Source organism: Schistocerca americana, chromosome 8, assembly GCF_021461395.2.
Source record: "Schistocerca americana isolate TAMUIC-IGC-003095 chromosome 8, iqSchAmer2.1, whole genome shotgun sequence".
Classification (NCBI taxonomy): Eukaryota; Metazoa; Arthropoda; class Insecta; order Orthoptera; family Acrididae; genus Schistocerca; species Schistocerca americana.
In genome coordinates this window covers 50,429,287-50,448,866 of record NC_060126.1, presented here as the reverse complement: position 1 = coordinate 50,448,866, position 19,580 = coordinate 50,429,287, and the positions used below count along the sequence as shown (strand labels likewise).

General features: G+C 43.4%; 1 protein-coding gene across 1 annotated transcript in view; it reads left to right on the top strand.

Annotated features, from left to right (window-relative positions):
• The first annotated feature begins 1,879 nt into the window (after positions 1-1,879).
• LOC124545518 (LIM/homeobox protein Lhx1) overlaps positions 1,880-19,580 on the top strand; it is a 463,560-nt gene continuing 445,859 nt past the window's right edge. The window contains exons 1-3 of the mRNA XM_047124465.1: positions 1,880-1,939; positions 2,055-2,228; positions 2,480-2,768. Of these exons, the coding sequence (XP_046980421.1) occupies positions 1,880-1,939; positions 2,055-2,228; positions 2,480-2,768 (523 nt within the window). The remainder of the gene's footprint in view (positions 1,940-2,054; positions 2,229-2,479; positions 2,769-19,580) is intronic.

Genomic DNA, 19,580 nt, shown 5'->3' with positions numbered 1-19,580 from the left:
ACACACTTCTGCTTGTTGTCGAAAGTGAGAACGTGTGACAGTAACGTAACTCACGAGCGGTTGTCTGCAAACCTTACGTACTTAGCTATAAAGGCGGCCGTGTGCAGATTCACGTGTCTATTAACATCTTTGCGTCTCCAGGGATCTCCTACTGCATTACGACGAGTTAACCGCGTTGAGATGCACGGTTGGCTGATCACGATTTTAAATGTTACCAGTCACTGTTTATTTATCTCACCCGGCCGTTGTGGCCTAGCGGTTCTAGGTGCTTCAGTCTGGAATTGTGCGACCGCTACGGTCCCAGGTCCGAATCCTGCCTCAGCCATGGATGTGTGTGATGTCCTTAGGTTAGTTAGGTTTAAGTAGGTCTAAGTTCTAGGGGACTAATGACCTCAGCTGTTAAGTCCCATAGTGCTCAGAGCCATTTTATTTATCTCCACGACACGTTTGAAAGGTTTAAACCTCCACCATTTGTTGGATTTACATTTGTTGGTGAGACATTTGTGTGTGTGTGTGTGTGTGTGTGTGTGTGTTTTACGATCTTTTTGAGGAACTTGTGGCGCTGTCTACACATCGTAACACAACACACACACACACACACACACACACACACACATATGTCATACTTACAAATCTAACTGCACCTGATGATGGAAGTTTAAACCTTTGAAACGCGTCGTGGAGATAACTAACAGTGACTGGAAACAATAAACTTGTTGTTTCACTTAATGTCAATAACAGTCACGGTATAGTCTAACGTAAAATGTTCGCATTTAAATTTGATCACGGTTTGGTGACTGATGAATAACGATGGTGCAGGGCAGACACATTTTAAACGCGGTTAATTTGTGCCGCGATCACAGGACATCGCTTATCGCGCTTTCTGACTGAGATTGGTGCACTCGGCCCGAACCGTACGACAGTTTGCAACGATAGCTAGCGAATGGCTCAGCCGACCTGCTACTACTATTACTTGCCCGCGGCGCTAAACACAGGGCAAAACAAGCCAGTGTTTGGTCCAGGCGTGCAGTTTTACTTATGCTTACAATTTGCCGACGCTATTCCCTGCTAGGCTCGTTTGTAAAACTAGGCCTGTACCGTGATACTCGGATGAGCTGTAAAAGGAGCTACCTTACAAGTTGCAGAAGTGTTTCCAAAATTGGAAAAAACACTGTGAGAAGTGTATAATATCTGACGGGAACTATTTTGAAGGAGGTACCGTGGATGTAAGCGAATAAGTAAAATTCTTTCCAAAAAGTAATCCTTACATATTTTGAGACACACCTCGTGTTTTGCATGTAGATGAAACAGCGAGGGAAAGGAGGCGAACAAAAAAAAAGGGGATCGCCGAGCAGCCGGACGGCGGGCGTGCGGTCACGTAAATGGAAACTTGTGCAGCGCGCGACTCGGCGGCGTCGCCGGCGTCAAGTTATAAATATTGACGCGCGAGAGCCGGTCGCGAGTGGTGGAGGTGGGGGCAGCGGGGCCCAGAGCCCGCCCCCCCAGCCTGGCGGGCGGGGGCAAAAGAAGACGGACGAGGAGGAGAAGAAAAAAAGGACGGCTAGGCAGGGAGGGAAAAAGAAGCCCACGCGTCTCGGCGCCGGGGGGAGGCGCGTAGGGCGGTGGCGGCGACGGCAGCGGCGTCGGCGGCGGCCGAGAGGAGGCGGCAGCCGGGCCCAGCGCGATCGCCGTGCTGGCAGCAGCAGCTGCAGCTGCGGCGTCCCGCGGCGGACTCCTGCCGGCAGAGCGCCGCGCGTCGGCCGCGTCGGGCCGCTGTCCCACTACTCGTGCCCGCCCGGAGAGGGGAACCCGCGGCAGCGGGTATCGACCGGCAGCTCCGCCCACTGCGGCCAATGGGCGCGCGAGCAGCGCCGTTGCCATGGCGACCGTGGGCGGCGCGTGCGCGGAGCGCTCCCTCCGCGGGCGGCCCGGACCGCCGGCAGCGCCAACCGCGCGCGCGTCACGTGACTCTGCCCCCCCCTCTCGCTGCGGTCCCCCCGCCCCGCAGTGGTGGGAGGCAACAATGCGTGAGTCGTGGGGCTGCGGGTCGGCAGGCAGTTCCGAGGCGCAGGCCGTGGCGAGCGACACACGCACCGCGCACGACGCACCGCGCCAGCCCCACCAGTAATCAGCAGCCACAGCAGCAGCAGCAGCAGCCGCCGGGGACCGCCGAGCGCGACCGCGTGTCTGCCGCCCCCACCACGAGCGAGCGCCCCGTGGACGCGACAGTGCCGCTGTCGTGACGGACACAGCTCCGCTTCCCCAGCCGACGACTCCGGATCGAGCGGCGAGCGACAGGACCGCAAGGAGAGGGACGAGTGTGAACAGTGCGGACACGTGCGCGCGGTGAATGTGAACCTCGTGCCGGGCGAAGCGCGTGCAGCCCGATGCGGGCGCGCTGCAGCTGCTAGCCGCTCGCCGCGCAGCAGCCAAGACGACGCCGACGCCGACGCCGACGCCGCCGCTGCCGCTGGCGCAGGCCGGGCCGGGCCCCTCGGCCGCCTCGAGGCGCCGGCACGCTCCCGCCCCCACAGCCGCCGCTGGCGTCGTGGCGACCACCGCCGCCGCCGCCGCCGCCGCCGCCGCCGCCGCCGCCCCCGCCGCCGCCTTCCTGGGCCTGCACCACGCGCACCACCACCCGCACCACGCCCACGGCCACGCACACCACCACCACCCGCACCACACGCCGCCCCACGCGCCGGGCCCCGGTCCGGCACATGCGGCCCCGGCCGCCGGCTGCTGCGCCCTCACCGCCGCCCACAACATAGGTGCGTAACGTCAGCCCGACCCCCCACGCCACACACGTGGCTCCGCATGCATGTCCTGACACGTCCCGGGGTAGGTAAACACGTGGCCCCTGCCGCTATTTCTCCCGTACTGTTGCGCACAGCAGGGGCATGCGTGTCCCCATAGGGCCTAATACTTGCGCCTCCACCATTTTCTCCAGTACGGTACATAAATACTGTCAGCATCGTCAAAAACAAACGTGCGCTCTGAACAGTGGTTTCGCATCCATTCCCTAACTCGTTCTAATGTGCCGTCCCAAATATAGATGCTGCTAGCTTAAACAAGATATTACGACACAAGTGCGATCCACAAGCACCAATAGTTGGGCCTCCACAATTGCCTACGCTTTGGTTGATAAATTCTGTTAACATCTTACTAAACACACATGCGTGTTATGTCTTAACGATTTCAGACACCAGGTTACTAAATTTGCTAACTTGTCGTATCCTGAAGGTACATTAAAATGTTCATTATAATAGTTTCGTGTGACGTGACACGTTAGGTGAGAATTTATACTTCCGTATATACATTTTGATCATTATTGCCATGACTGGCATTCTGAGAAGTCTTTAGCAAATGAGCCCATCGTACATGCCTTCGGTCTCCAAATCTCTCCACTGCATTTCTAACTTCGCTGTTGTCTTAAGAGTCCGCCGATCAAAATTGCTCGTAGTAATTTCGTAACAAATTTCGTGACCTTACACGTTGCGTATGATTGTTGCAGCAACGCTTAACAAATCATGTTGATTGTGGGAGCCAGACATTTCTTCACACTGGGAACGATTGTGCCATTAGTATTAATGGGAAAGAAGACGGTCATGCAGACATTAATATCAATAGGTACGAAAGTTACGAAGCAGAACTCCGCTCCCGCGGTTGAGGCCTAACATTCTATTATTAACAACGTGAAGTTTGGGTCGATTTTGTAATTTTTTTTTACCGTAATATCTGAAAACGCCGATGCACTCATGTCTGTAATGCACTTAGGGGAATGATAGTTGTAAATGTGTGTGTGTGTGTGTGTGTGTGTGTGTGTGTGCGTGTATGTGTGTGTGCGCGCGATAATCGTTAGCAAGTGACTTTGACATGTGTGTGATATCCAGGGAAAATTCTAACTATTGCATATACATTCGCAAGTGAATTATTCGCCTCCCTGTGACACTCACCAATTTCACAACAGCCTGTCAGGAAAGAAGATTTAAGCGATTTCCGTAAGTGTTGGTTTATACATGACCCGTTGTTTGTACGTGTGTTATAAATGCGAGTGAAGTTTCGAGGGATTTTTCATTGACGACGTATTGAGTAGAATTTATCTTGGGGTAAATTTGTGGACGTTAGAACGGCGCAGAAAAAAATACATATATTTTTTCACTGCTCTGTACACTAATGCTCCCCAAAAATGCGCTAGATATTCATCTATGAACTTCCCAGCTTGCTTAGAAATTATTTCCTTGTATCCTGTCTTTCGACATGTTATGCCGTCATTTGTTCACTCGAAATGTTGTAAACGAATAGCTGATGAAGTTCTACGAAGGCCTACGATCCTTTTGGCTTTCGTAGGAAGATTGGAGGCAGATGGTAAACTTTTCGTTTCACTACTAGAAATGCATACAGGTCTGTTTGTCGCGTGTGACTAAACTACAGAAGTAGGGAACACAATTTTTTACAGGCACTAAATCGTATATAGAAATAATCGGATGAATACAGTGACGATACGTAAATTGCGATATTTGCTTAAATGGGCTCTGACATTTATAGTATGCATTTAGCTATCCTAGGTAAGTATAGACAATCGATAATATATCGAAACATTACACTCAGAAATGATTCCAAAAGATATTTCTTGTTTGCGTTAGTAATACCGACAAATAAGAAGTTATCTAAATGAAGTCTCAGTAAGTTGGTTGCCAAGTTTTATTCACCCTAAACGTTAATACGTTGGAGTTAAAAATATAGCAATAATTCAAGAAGACCTAACGAGACACCTTGATTTTGTGCTGTTGGTAGACTAATAAAAATGCTGAAATTTACCTTTGCCGTAATTTATACATACTTTGTTGTATTTTTACTGAGGAATATACGTCGTCTTTCTGCGCAACTAGGTCTTATTGGGAAAAGATGTTTATTTTTACTCCTATCATGAGTCAAGACAAAGTTTTTTTAATATATTTGATGAAGAACGTATGTTATTTAAGAACCTAATGCTTCTTAGAACAGCGTGAAGTCTTGCAGCAAGTAGGTATTCTCTATCTGTAACTTTTCGGTTAGTTTCCAAACCGTTAGGAGAACCATTTTATTTACTTTTTTCCGATTGACAAAACAACAAGTATCGGCGTACTTCGGGAACATGTCGACAGTATTTCAACGCAGACACTTCTAAACACAACATCGGTGAACGCTTCTGCATGAAGCGGCCTTACAATCGGTTCTCAGATGTAGACGTACGACAGTCTTGTCTATCAAGAGGCAACTATGAAAATATTGAGTGAGAATGGATGGAACACCCAATTAATTTCATAAAGATAAGTTATGGGTGTCTAGGGTGTACACAAACTTATATGTCAGACGTGAAAAAAAGTTCATAGCGTTACTACAACATTAAATTAGATGCAGACGTCAAAGCATGAAAGTCAAACTGTCAGTTCTTCAGTTATCGAGTAGCTACTACCCTAAGATTCACTAAGAAATGTGTCCAACGATCAATTCCAAGCTTCCCAAGTTTGATCGTTCTTTAATGTTTCATTTATTTCGTACGATAAGTGGCCTCTATGACTTACTACGGCTATGTATATTCCGGAGATATTATGTTACTGAAAGCATTTCCTAAAGAATATAGATGTATTTCTGATCTCCTTACAAAGTTTTGAAATTTTAAAATGTCTATAAACAAAACTAAGTGTGTTATAACTGTCCTTATTCATGGAAAGATTAATTAACTGTCCAATTTTCTCGGAGTTCTGTAGAGCTATGATACTGCGTGAGGAGGACTGCCTCTATTAGAATTGCTTTCTCCTTGAATATTTATCTTACATTCTATTTTCACTGTCACTTTGTGGCACGCTGAACATTTCAGTGAGAAATCTTAGCTAAGCATTCCTAACAACACTGTGCACTCAACTAAAGACGATCTCATGCTTTTATTTAACATGAGTGCTTTTCTTTTATTCGCAATTTTCATCGATGAAGTGCAAGAAAGGTGTTACATGAGAGGTGTACCACGCACCGTATTTACTCCAACCAAACCTGGAAAGCCGCTGAACAGTACAAAACTTTTTAACTATGTACTCATAAGCAGAAGTTTCGGTAGTAAAACGACGTTTCTAACGGATCACTTATATTTACAACATTCAGTGACATTATGGACTCTTGGGCATGTTGTGACAATAATATTTGGTTTAAAGCATTTGGTAGCAGCAATGTAGGATCTGTCACAGTATGCTATGTTCGATTTAATGGGCGTTTTTGAGTTAAAATTATATTTCAATAACGTGATCTGGCTTTTAGAAATACACTTTTTAATGTTGTGCTATATATCCAGATTTTTTAGGCTATCTAAAAAATGTTAGAGAAACTAGGTAGGCTTGGTTAGCTGCCCGTCCAAAGAGAGTGCTAAATGTTATAGAAAAATAAAATGTACTGATGCAGATGTCTCTGCTGTAAAGAGACAAATGCGCATTATTTTGAAAAACCCCTGTCCAGTTAAAGTCCCCACGAGCCAAGGCATTTACAACCTTCTTCGTTTAAGATTTCCGTTCTGAAATAGACAAGTATGAAGCTCCTGAATCAGTTTATAATGAACAGAAGCATTGCGCAGTTTATTGCCCTCGCAAATAACGTATTCAAATCATAATTATTTTATTTAATGCTCGTTCTTCTTCCCTGTTATCGTGCGAGTGCATTGTAAATAGTTTAAATAACTTCTTAGACCAAGACTTGCCAAGACTTAAGCACGCCTTTCAACAGACTACAAACAGGCAGTCGCTCGGAAGAGACATGAAAGGTTCCCTTCACTTGCAAGTAAAAAAAAAGTAAACATATTCACAAGACATTTCACTGTTGGTGACAGCGTCCATTCATAGATCATCATGAAAACTGCTGTCCAACACCAAAGTAATTCTAACACAAGTTGTGACTCCATCTACTACGGCATGACTGTCAGCCTTCTCGATACGGACAAACATTGGAAAGTAAATTATGTTTTTCCATTTTAAACAAGAAGAACAGCCAAATTACACACTGCACTTTGGTTAAAAAAAGAGTATTTGAAGTTTGTATACTTAGGCTAAAAAAAGAGTCTTTGAAGTTTGTATTAACAGCTCCATACTTCGCAACACCGCATGCTACCTTTGTGCACCATAGCCTAATAGAATACTGATTTTCCTGTCCAGTTCCTGTGAAATCCGCAGCACTCTGCCACATCGTAGGGTCTACTCCCTTGGAAAAAGAGAATCGATCGAAGTGCGTACTGGTACACGAGTTAACATCGTTAAGAAACGTCTGGTCTTGTGTAACTCCCCTCACTCTCGAAAAGCAGACATTTGTGATAGGAAAACATGGTTCCATATTAAAACTTATGTGCTTCTAGGCAGCAATCTGACACGAATTTCAAATGCGCTCATTGCTTTCTCATGTGGTCTGTAACACTTTTTATGATCTACGCTGCTTTTTGTTTACAAGAATTTCCTTTTAAAAAACAGTTAATTTATCGTTCTACTTCCGTTTCTATTCTTTAGGTGCAAAATGTTATTTTCTCCGTTAGTTACTCAAAAGTGAAAGTTCTCTAAACAGTAACAGCTAATTACACTATTATGAAGGGAAGCGGATATTCTATGACTCAATCATTACATTCGAGTGAGTCTAGCAATTTTTAAACGATGATCGAGACATGCCATTGTCATGACTTTTCCACTTGGATTTACAAATGTACAAACATCTTTAATATACTTCAGCATATAACTGGTACTCACACAAATAATTAAAAAATTAATAAACAATTTACACTCAAAAATGATGTTCATATTTTGAATAAAAAGACGTAATGTTCAAGAAACTTCAAATATCTGAGGACCGTTTGAGGGTGCAATAACCTTTTGAATTCAGTCGACAAGTGTTAGATTTGTTTGCAATGTGGTTCACCATTTCAATTCAAGTAGCCTTATTGGAAAATTTCACGACATTTATGAGGAATTGTTTTGTGATCATGTGTCGCATTACCGTCAATGTTCCATTTAACGACCTCTGTGCAGTTGACAAACAACTGCCAGTCACAATTTCATATATTGTGACAATACATGATTAATCAGCATGATTTCAGCAGTAGCACAAGGAGCTAAACAGTAGGTATGTAATAATGCCGTACCGAATGTACAAATAATGGCGTCCCTTCCTTGTCACGGATACCATTCTCAGAGTGGGTGCTACATCACTCTAATCGGTGAAAACGGAACTTTTATAGACTCGGTTTGTTGTCCGCCCGTCTCTCCGTCTGTTAAGACACTTTTTCCTCAGGAGCAGGTAGGGGAACCAAGTTGAAATTTATGTCAAAATAAGGTTTACGGTCCCTTTGTGACATAAAAGACTAAAGCTTCTAAGTCGATGCAATCAAAAGATACGGTCCTTTATCTAACATAGTTTGATACTCGCCGAAAAGTAATAAACGAACTATCGGTAGACATAACTAAGTTTGTACGAAACACTCAAAGCACGAATCCAACTAACACTTGTTCGTTTTTTCGTTGTTTTTTTTTTAATGAAGATTTTTTCAGATTGCCCAGTTATACAGATTACGTTACTGCAGATGTGCTATACATCTAGGAAGTGGCTCGCTACCTTTAAGGGATGGGGTAAGGAGATACATTTCAACTGTGCCCGGTAAATGGGTTGAACTTTGTACAGGAATATTTTCACCAGTTTCTCGTTCGAACAGGCAATGGGGATATTATAGCGTGACTCAATTTATTTATGCATGTTACACTGCGTTGGTGGACTTCACAGTCGATATTTTTGCTTGGTGAGATATGCTTAAATTTCTTTTTCGGTATCATTTCGACCGAAATATTATTCTGACTAGGAACAGACATGTTAAGCGTTAATTATAAGCTCACCAGGAAACAAAAGTAGCAAACAATGAGACGCAATATTCCTCGGAGGTAACAGAAGGTTGCGATAAGATCGCACCGCGCAGACAGCAACAACTGTCAGTCGTTTTCTCAGGTATTTCGCTCTGCACCCTCTACAACTTAATTCTGTTTTACTGTACATTTCACAGCCAAGTTAGCTAGCTCTGCATGCCTTAACTCATGTTCTACTTACCACCCGGTTTTACTAGCAAGGGTATCTTATAGACGACTTTCCTCGCCTACTCCTTTCACTGCATCTTCGTTTTATACTTCGCATGTTCACTTCATTTCAGAATCACGTTTACTGGGATAAAATCATTGTCTCTTCATCCAGTATTCTCCATGCGTTTTGCTTTTTTCCACGGGGGAATACTTCCGAAAACAAAAAGTTTTTGGAGTCAGGGCCTCACACTAACCCAACTATATGCCGTTCTGAGCTATTTTTGTAAAACTGCCACACTTAATTCCTTATTGATCAGTTTCAGAGGCGATGGGAAAGAAAGGAAGCTATTTCAGAAGAAAGCATTGTTAAGCTGCTTTGGCTACTGAGTGCGCTTTTACACGACCCAAACCTAGCAAATGAGTGTACTAGCAGTACCTCCTCCATGTGTGGTAACTACCGCCTTTCTCCACGATTTTTGTATTTTACATCATGCCACGTATTAACTCCGCAATATCGTGCTAGTCAATACAAAAAAGTCCATTTTTTCTACTCGAATGCCTAATTCCAATTGATTGCGTCTGCTTACGTTGTGTGAAGTCAAAAGGCTAAAAATTCTACCTTTGACTGAATTAATATTATAATTTCTGTATTTGTATATTCAGAGGAAAATTCTTACTTTTAGTCCTGTATTATACATCAATGAAATTGTCAAGGTCGCCAGTTTTTCCTCGACCGTCGGTTGCTCTCTAATATCTTTCAGCAATAGAGGTTCTTCTCTTTGCAAAAATTCTTTAGGATTCTCCTTTTGTCTGACTGTCCGGGACGCTGGGTATTGCATAATACCAAAACAGGCAGTAATACATCTTGCAGACTGTAGCGAATAAGTGTATTTCTTGTTGTCTTTGGTCCTAACACATCATTTCCAAAATAAAGAAATATATTAGTATAGAGGTAATAATTCAAATGTTTTCAGTCTGAGTGTCTGCAGCAGAAGATATCTTCGTTTCGGAATTATCATGTAGATGATTTCATTCTTAGAGTTTTTGCTATTAGTAACGAATGTTTACGCAGCGTCGAGACATTTGGAATTTGTATCCGTACTTTCGTCTCAGATTTGGGCACTGTACCTCCTTTGTTAACCCTTTGTCTCGAGATCTGCTACAGTTAACTGTGATTCAGTTAACGCTATCTGACAAATTTTCTTATTCTACTGCGTAAGAGATAGGAAGGCTGTTGTTTCGTTGTGCAACCATTGAGAACCTGTGTTGCAGACGTGTGCAAATGCCACACTGTTTCCCTCATATACTGGAGTAATAAATAAGCCTATACCGCGACTATGTAAAAAGTACTCTGTTTTCCACTCTTGATTTTATGCTGCAAACACTATTGATTGCAGAATCGGGTTGTCTCTTGACGTGCACCTTTTCGGATCCATATTCGTTGACATGTCGACCTGCAGTGCATTAAGACGACAACGTTTTCCCCTCCCGTCGTGAGGAAACTAAGAAAATAATAATAATAATAATAATAATTGAGAAGCTTAACAATTTTTGACCTCTGAAAACCAGAGACTGGAATTTCGCTTTGTTTGTTCCCTATAACCGGGCAATACCATGTAAACAGAGTCGTACACGGAAAAATCACTTGGACAGAAATGTAAGATTAAGACAGAATTCGGAATTGAATTACCTGTGTCACTATCACTGCCCCAAGTACTGATAATCGAACAACCACCAAGATACTAAGTTGTTGACAGGAAGCGACCACATATATCAGACTTGTGACAGACTGCACTGGCATCGGTATCTCATAGATTATACAAATTGACGTTGGTCTTTGAAACACGTCACGCAAAAAAATGATAGCAGTAGTGGCTGGCAGTCGTCATACTGCGAAATGATAATTGCTGCCTACTACGTAAAGCATTAGTCCATATACTGGATATGCCACTAAGTAAACTAATATTACAGATTCTGCAACAGCCGCGAGCGAATTACTGGCCAGGCCGCCACATTTATTTATTGCTATTTCATCAAGTCTCTACAGCAAATCTTTTAACACCCAAGCGTCAATTTATTACAACCAATTATTTTTCAAATTACAAGCGTAAAGTTATTTGTGGCAAAAATAATGTCTGACGAAAAACTGATTGTGTAATAAAATACGAGTAGAATTTAATTTAATTGGTATAAACATTCCGACTAATGATAAGAAACTAAGTCGCATATGTTTTAAGGTCTCTCTTTTGTATGCTAGAATCTTTCAAGGTGTCATGTCGGTCTCTTTTAAGGCTTCATGACTATCTAGGGAAGACTTCGTACGTTGTGTCACTTGCCGTGCATCCCAAACAGAGTTTTAGCGACAGCGTAGTAGTAGGCTATATAATATAGCGGTATCCTTCGGTTGTTTCGTGTCTCTGCACAGCTCTAGTCATCATCAAGTACGTGCAGGTTATAAAAATTCCATTCTGTTCGCTCCTGTACAAAACAAGCAAAAACGTACTGGCAACATTTACATACAAGCTAACATTTATGGCTGGAGAGAGGTGAGACAAGAAAGGAGCGAAGCTACATTCTTGAAACTCTGCGTGCAGTTGTGTCCATTGCGGCTATAGTTGTGGGACTCTCAGAAGGTTATAGGTACAAAACCTTGTCAAGTGACTTGCTCGCTAACGTCTGCCATAAGTGAATACATTTCCGAGAGCCGTTTCTCAATTTTAAACTAAACATTTATTATTTTATTCATGGCTGCAGTTTTCAGCAACGGTAGCTCTATTTTTTCAGGACGAATTTCAGTCATGAGTTGCAAATAAATTTCATCACGCTTTACCGGTTTCGACAAATTTTAATATCCATAATTATGGATACTAAAAATATTTATAAATATATAAATAGGGATTTATAATATCCCTAACATTGTAGACATCTGAAGATGACTAATCTGTCGAAACCGTTAAAGCATAATAAAATTTATTTGCAACTGATGACTGAAATTTATCCTGAAAAACAAAACAGACATTGCAAATGCAGTGTGCCCCGAGTCGGGTTAAGGTGTTTCAGACGTTGTCTTCACCTGATATCAGGGAATATGAAACGAACTCTTGAATGTTCGTCCCACTCGCGCTACCCTTAGCATACTTCCCAGCTTTAGGATGCCTTTAGCCGTTACTCTGAAACCTGTAATTTCACAGGCGCTGCTCAAGCGGTCTCGACGCTTCCACATATCTCACGGTTTTATCGTGTGGGCGCAGTCGAAGAATCGCAGACAGCTCTGCAGTCGGTGTGGTGCTGAAAGTTCCGGAGATACTTGCCCCAGCAGACTCGTGTTAACTTTACAGTGGTTGCAGCTGTACTTAACGATGACGGCGCGACACACACGCTCCCCGTGCAGTGGGACTTCATTACAATCTGCAGCGACGCTATGGGCAATCAAACTGTGGCTACGTGTGCCGTTAAGTTTCTTTTCTCATCGCTATCTAGACCTAGATAACTGCGCATTTTCATGTGGCAAGGGTCTTATCGACCATATGCCTGTTGAATGATTCTCTTCCACTTCTTCATATCGAGTGCCCTGTTTGTCAGTTTAGTGTTGATATTCATCCTAGTTCTGTTTTCCCGCATGTTATCTCGCCATCTAATTCTGGGTTTTCCTCTTCCTCGACTCGTTCCATGTAGTGCCGCAGGATTCTATTCTAGGCAGTCTATTCTCCGCCATTCTTGCTATGTGACCAGCCCAGGTCTGCCATCTCTTCATTAGAATTTTGACTATGTTTCGGACAGCTCTCTTAATTCTTACTTTTTTTCTTATCCTCCATTCGGTATTACTTTCGTCAATTAAGTACACAAGTCCAAAACTTTTCCTTTCGAATGTTAAGAGTTTTCCTTCATATTCCCTTCTGAACATTAATGCTTCACATCTGCATAATATTATCCGTACAACAGGTAACTGAAACGAGCGAATTTTGAAGTTAGTGCTAAATAACCTTTCCCGTGCGATATTGATATCTACTTCTAGACGGCATCTATTTGTATATCCATTCGGTTGCCTTCACTAAAAAGATTACCTGAGTACTTCAAGCGACCAACTCTATTGAAAAAACTCAAAGATAAATCACTTCGAAGTGTTTTACTTACGACCAGATATTCTGTCTTTCCTTGATTCACACATAATCGTGTTACCTCAGCGGTTTTGTAATAATTTTGCATCATTCTGATTAATTATGTTTTACAACTACTTATTAATGCTATACTATCTGAGTAGGCTAGTCTAGTAATGTTTACCCCTGCAGTTGGATTCTTTGTGCATTAGTTTCAATACATTCCCTACCGAACTTACGTCAGACGAACTTCAATAATGTATGTGAACTGTCGTTCCCTTGTCTCATTGCACAGAACATTTCTTTTTATTGAACTGTCATGCACGTTAACAGGAGCATATATATAATTTGTCACTCGCGCATCACTCCTACGATTGCACGAATGCGTCATACGCTGGCTGCTCCGGCTTTGATCTGGAGTTAACAGACGCTACAGTGAGGACGTCATCAGCGTAGGTAACCGTTCCATCCACTGTGTCCACCCGAGTTAAAAAATTCCAAGAGGTATCTGCAACGGTACATCACCTCTACACCGACGTACCTGCTCTGCAGGTAGTGCATACCTCGCGTCATACGAGATCTCGCAGCAGTATCAGCTGTCGCCTGTCATTTTCGATTAGCAGGTCGAGGGTGGGAAAACGGCTGCCTGTATGCTTCTGTACACACCCCGGTCCCTCTCATCTCATTCCTATAGTCCCTTCACGAGGTATACGTTGGCGGAAGAAGGATGATCGCAAAATCTCCTTCAAATACAGGTCTCTAAATTTACACAAGATAGTTCCTCGAGAACTATATCGTCTTTATTCTAAGAATTCTCATTTCAGTTCCCCGAGCATTTCTGTTCCACTTCCGTGTGGCTACACAGACCTGTTACGATCCTAGCAGCGCGTCAGTGAATTCGTTCGATGTCAGGATAGAGAATACAAATACTGGAATAAAACTCTAGAATTGCTCACATTAGCGTCTTGTGTACCATTTCCTTTTTAAACAATGCATTTTCCGAGAACCCTTTCAACAAATGTAAGCGTTCCTTCCGTAATACTGACTTTGCGAGATCCTCCCATTTCACATCGTTTCTCAAGTATTACCCTAAACATTTGACGTAGGTCTACTCAAGATGGTCTCCAATAATCTTGTAAAGCCCCTTTACACGGAGCGAACGGAAGCGAATGCGCATTCGCAGACTATTACGCTACCATTTGTTTGTATCTGTGAACAACAACAGCGAATTAACGCTGCGTTATTTTTTTTAGCGCTAATAATTACCACACAGGATACAACACTATACAGGCTGTCTACACCGAAATGCTCTATTTTAAATTTTCTCCCAACACAAAAATAAAAGACATAATTTTACTTCCTTCTCAATAATAAGTTATATGTCAACTTATGTTTCAAAAGAAAGTTTACATCAAGTCAAAACACTTTCACTTTAGTGACGCAAGGAATGTCTTACCGGTATTCTGTTTCCACCCAGATCCACTGCAGCATGTTAGGATGTATAGTACGAAAACTTCCACAAACCGAGTACGGACGTCTTGAAGGTCCCGCACCGCAGCGGCGAATACCCTATCCTTCACGTAGTCCTAGAGACAAAAATCCAACGGTGTGTTGTCAGGAGAAGGTGCAGGCCAATTTACGGGACCATCTCGCCCAATTCAACGTCCTGGAAATGTTCGATTCAGATTGTTCGCGACATCAAACGACCAATGAGGTGGAGTATCATCTATTTGAAACCAAAAGGTTTTTTTGCATGTCTTCAACCTCGGAAAAAGCAAACATCTTCAACATGTCTAGGTATGTCTTTTGGCACATTGGAGGATACACCATACGGTCACTTACGAGTTATCTCGCACATTTTCGCTGATACTCTCTGGACTCTGTGACCTCAAAATGCGAACACGATTATTCAGAGATCTAGATACATGAAATGTGGCCTTCTCAGAAAACATTACTCGTGACAAAAAACCAGGATTCCAGTCGTTTCGGTTAGTCATTTTACACACAAACCCGTATCCCCGTTTCTGCCATCGGGCTTTAGTGCCTACAGAATCTGCGCCTTGTATGAATACAGACGTAGCCGCTTTTTAAGGACCTTGAAAATAGCTGCCCGCGCCATGTAAAATTGATTTGCGTAGACTTCGTTGCAGCGCTTGGCGGTCACTGTCAAACTGTTCCTCGGAGACACCTTGACTCCCTGCCTGCCGCTTCAGAATGCTGCCAGTATCCAGAAACACCCTATGCCACGCTTTTATCCGTCTGGCGTCTCGTGCTACTTCCTAGTAAACAAAACGACACTGCCTTTGTACTATAATTACCTATTTAAACTCTGCCTACCATAGCGCAGTTTGTGCTTTCTCCTCAACTGACACAATTTTTACTTGTACTGACAACAAAGAAGCAATGAAAACGCGCCACTCGTTGACAAAAATTAGGCAGCAACTTCGTATCATTTTCCACCCAACGGCAAGTCACGCCTTGAAACTAAGGAAGATGCACTGCTTTTAAACCACCACACCTCAAAAAACAGGGCATTTCGGTGTAGTTAAGATGTATATTTAGAGACACGGTGCAAAAATTTTATATTCAGAGAGGATTGTTTTACAAGACGACCGCACTATTTTCGAGGAATTAAGGAAATTGGTGTAGGAAAGGAAGTCTAATTTAGGTGTCTCAATCTGTATGTAAAACATGAAATGCGTGGACGCTGTGCACGTAACACTGAAGTGCAGCTGCAACTTTCTTCACAATTAGTCCGAACTCAGCACATATGTCGGCTGATGCTTTCCGCTGGTTTGTCATTACAAGTCAGGGAGAAATTTGGAAGTAGACCACTTATCACTGACGATCAGCATACCCTCAATTAAAGGCCAGCATTTACACTCTGCTTTTTAGCAAACCGAGGCATTTACAGTGGTTTTCGTTTCGCGTTCCAGTAACTACTACATCACAGATAGTTTCTGGTGGTTGCAACGACGTACACGAAGCACTTCAAGAATTTCGTTGCAGTACGTATAAGAAAGATAATTGGACTAAAATTTGATTAATACATAGGCCTACCACAAAGACAACTTGATAAAATCTCCTATATACTTTGTTAGAAAGGAGATAGCGTGATCCCAGGTAAACCATTTCTATTTGTAATCAAAAAACCTGGAACATAGTAATGCTTCAGATATGTAATTACACATACCATGAACTAAACTGTAGGTTCTCTCGTGTATTTTTAATCAGCATAATTCGCACTTGTTTACTTTAAAGGAAATTTAGTCTGATTGTCCTTGTTAATAAAAAAAGTTAGAAAGCTTGTATTTGATCAGCCCGTTTCCGCCGGCTGCACTCATCTGACGAATTTATCATACTTTTCATGTCCCCTGTAAGACCTTTGGGTGTTTCAGCAATTCTACCAGCCATATTCATTTCCTTCGGCACTTGTGCTGTGCATTTCTTGGATTCCATAGACACCTATAATACAGCAAAATTACATCTCTTCACAGCAACATTGCATCTCTTCACACCATTCCACCGTTCCCGCAACTCGTGTCAAAAACTGAAGCATCTTTTTTTAATTTCAATTTAGTGGGTTTCAGCCATCTCAATAATGGAAAGACGATAGGGCCGTGTACTGGAGACGATTTTCTTGTGAGTTACGAATGCGAACGTAAGGACAACACACACTCCATCGCCGAGCGGAGGAATAAGCTGAAGTAGACAAGACACAAGACGAAATTTTTCTGTGCTGCTAGCACTGAAACGGAAGCTTCATTTTACGGTTCGCTAAAACCGAATGTGAACCGAACACGGCAGAACAGCGTTTGCTCATTGCCAAGTAACTTTTTTGCACGTTCGCTTGCTTTTTCTTTGGTGCAAAGGGAGGCTTAACAAAAAATTACTAAACCCTCGTAACGATTCCACTTGGTATCTGTTCGCTGTTCCCGCCAATCTGAACAGTTTGGGAACGCGTGTTCCTGAGTACCTCCATGGCAAACGTTATTAATAACATTTGAATTATTTATCGCCTGGCTCCAGAGGTTTTCCGGCACTGGTGCTCTTGTAAATATTACTAATGTTTAATAATACGGTTTTTAATGGCTGGTGCATTTGTTTTATCGGCTAGAATTAGTCTTATTGTGGTCTATCTAGCAGTCACAGCTTTTTGGAGTAGTTTATATAACACTGGCCGTCTTTAGTTCTAATCTCACATTTTTGAACTGAAATTAGCACATATGGATGATGCTGAGTCTAATTTTGACACTAACACACTGGGTGATTTGCTTGAAGAACTTCACTCGAGAAGTTGCAGCAGAATCTACGACAACCTCACAGGAAAAAGATATGCTCATTTTGTCCTTGGAGCATTTTGTAACCGCCGCTCACAGCACAGATTGTAATAACAGCGTCGAAAGCAGATGACTCTCTCTGCGTAAAAGACTCGTAGAGCTATAATAATTTGTAATTAGAACAGAATATAAACTATCTCTTCTTTTCTAATAACATTTCGAGCAATTAAATTAATATTGTAGGACAGGGTATAAACCTGACATTTTGTGCTTTTTTGTGTGTAACATACTATTGGAAATCTAATACTTGGAATTAACTAGCACGTAACCTACAAATTACCACTTGAAAATAGATACCAACAGCGATAATCTCATTTAATAACTTTATTTAGCTAGTAGATTCGGTGCCGCATTGTCACAATCTTCAGGCGACTATACACGAAACTAGATGTCATCTAAGTCGTTTGTGTTGTTGCAGTGATTATTGTATACCACCGTCCGCACCCGGTAGCTGAGTGATGCCGGCACGGTAGCTCAGCGTGTTCGGTCAGAGAGCTGTTTGGCCTCTGTAATAAAAAAAAAAAAAAAAAAAAAAACGGAGTCCAAGGATCAACAAACGAACTTGAGTGGATGTCATGTGACATCCGCAATGACAAAAGTGGTCAGCGCGACAGGATGTCAATCCTAAGCGCCCGGGTTCGATTCCCGGGTGGGTCGGAGATGTTCTCGGCTCAGGGACTGGGTGTTGTGTTGACCTAATCATCATCATTTCATCCCCATCGACGCGCAAGTCGCCACAGTGGCGTGAAATCGAAAGACTTGCACCCGGCGAACGGTCTACCCGACGGGAGACCCTAGTCACACGACATTTTTTTTTATTGTATACAACTGATTTTCGTGGACTTTTTCTCGGTAGACGTGACCATTCACACTTCTAACGACAATGAGGCTCCCAAACTAGTGCTAAATAAAATTATCAAATAAAATTAAAGCGCACACTCCACTGCAGAGTGAAAATCTCATTCTGGAAAATTAAGGCTGTTCGTACCTATTCTCCTCAAGTCTTCGACCAGTCGCCGTCCCATTCCGTCCAACAAGGGGGAATTATAGAAACTATAAATTATCACTTCCTTTGAATAAAATCTGCAGTAGTGAAATTTACGATGGTTTAATAGCAACGTAATATTCCCCCCCCCCCTCCCCCCCATTAGCGCTCTAGGTTTTAACAGATGCCATCTTTACGGTCGTAACGTTACATTTGGCCACACTTAGAGCGAACGTTCATTACAGTAAGCGGACATTTTGTCTCTGTGCGTTCTCTCACTGCCTAGTCGTAGCTCGCTTGCGCGTGGGCGGCAAACGCACGCGCCGAGAGAAAGCCGTGCAGTGGCGTGCCGGCATGCCCAGGGCCGGCCGCGGAGGGCCAACTTCACACCTGTCCCTGTGTCCGCCTCGCCTGTGCCACTTCTGACCTTTAAAGCCGCCCCTGATGGCGCTGCCCGCATCGGCCGACTGCAGTGAACTCCGACTTGCCGCTGTGCCAGAGAAGACGTACAGTCGATGACCCTGCTCGGGTAATACGGGTGTGTTTACGTTCGCCGCGACGCCTGCGCAGAACCGCGCACTCCACACTGCAGCGGCTGTTAGCTCGTACCGTTCAAGTAGCACGCGCAGCGTTTGAACCGCACAAGATACCCCACCAGGCGCCCGAGACGCTTTCGTACGAACTCGAAGCTCTGGCGCTGGTTTTTATTCACAAGATCATTACCTCCCTCATGCACTTAGGTGAAAAAAGCCATTCAATACCTCCTAATATCGTGTCGGACCTCCTTTTCCACGGCGTAGAGCGGAAAATCGACGCGGAAGAGACTCAACATGTCGTTGGAAATCCGCTGAAGAAATATTGAACCATGCTGCCTGCAAAATTTCGAAAGTGTTGCCGGTGCAGGATTTTGTGAACGAATTAACCTCTCGATTACATCTCATAAATGCCCGACAGGATCATTTCGAGCGATATGTGTGGTCGAATCATTCGTTCGAACTGTCCAGAGTCGTTTTCAAACCGATCGCGAACATCTATGGCCCGATGACATGGCGCATTGTCATCCATAACAATTCCATCGTTGTTGGAGAGC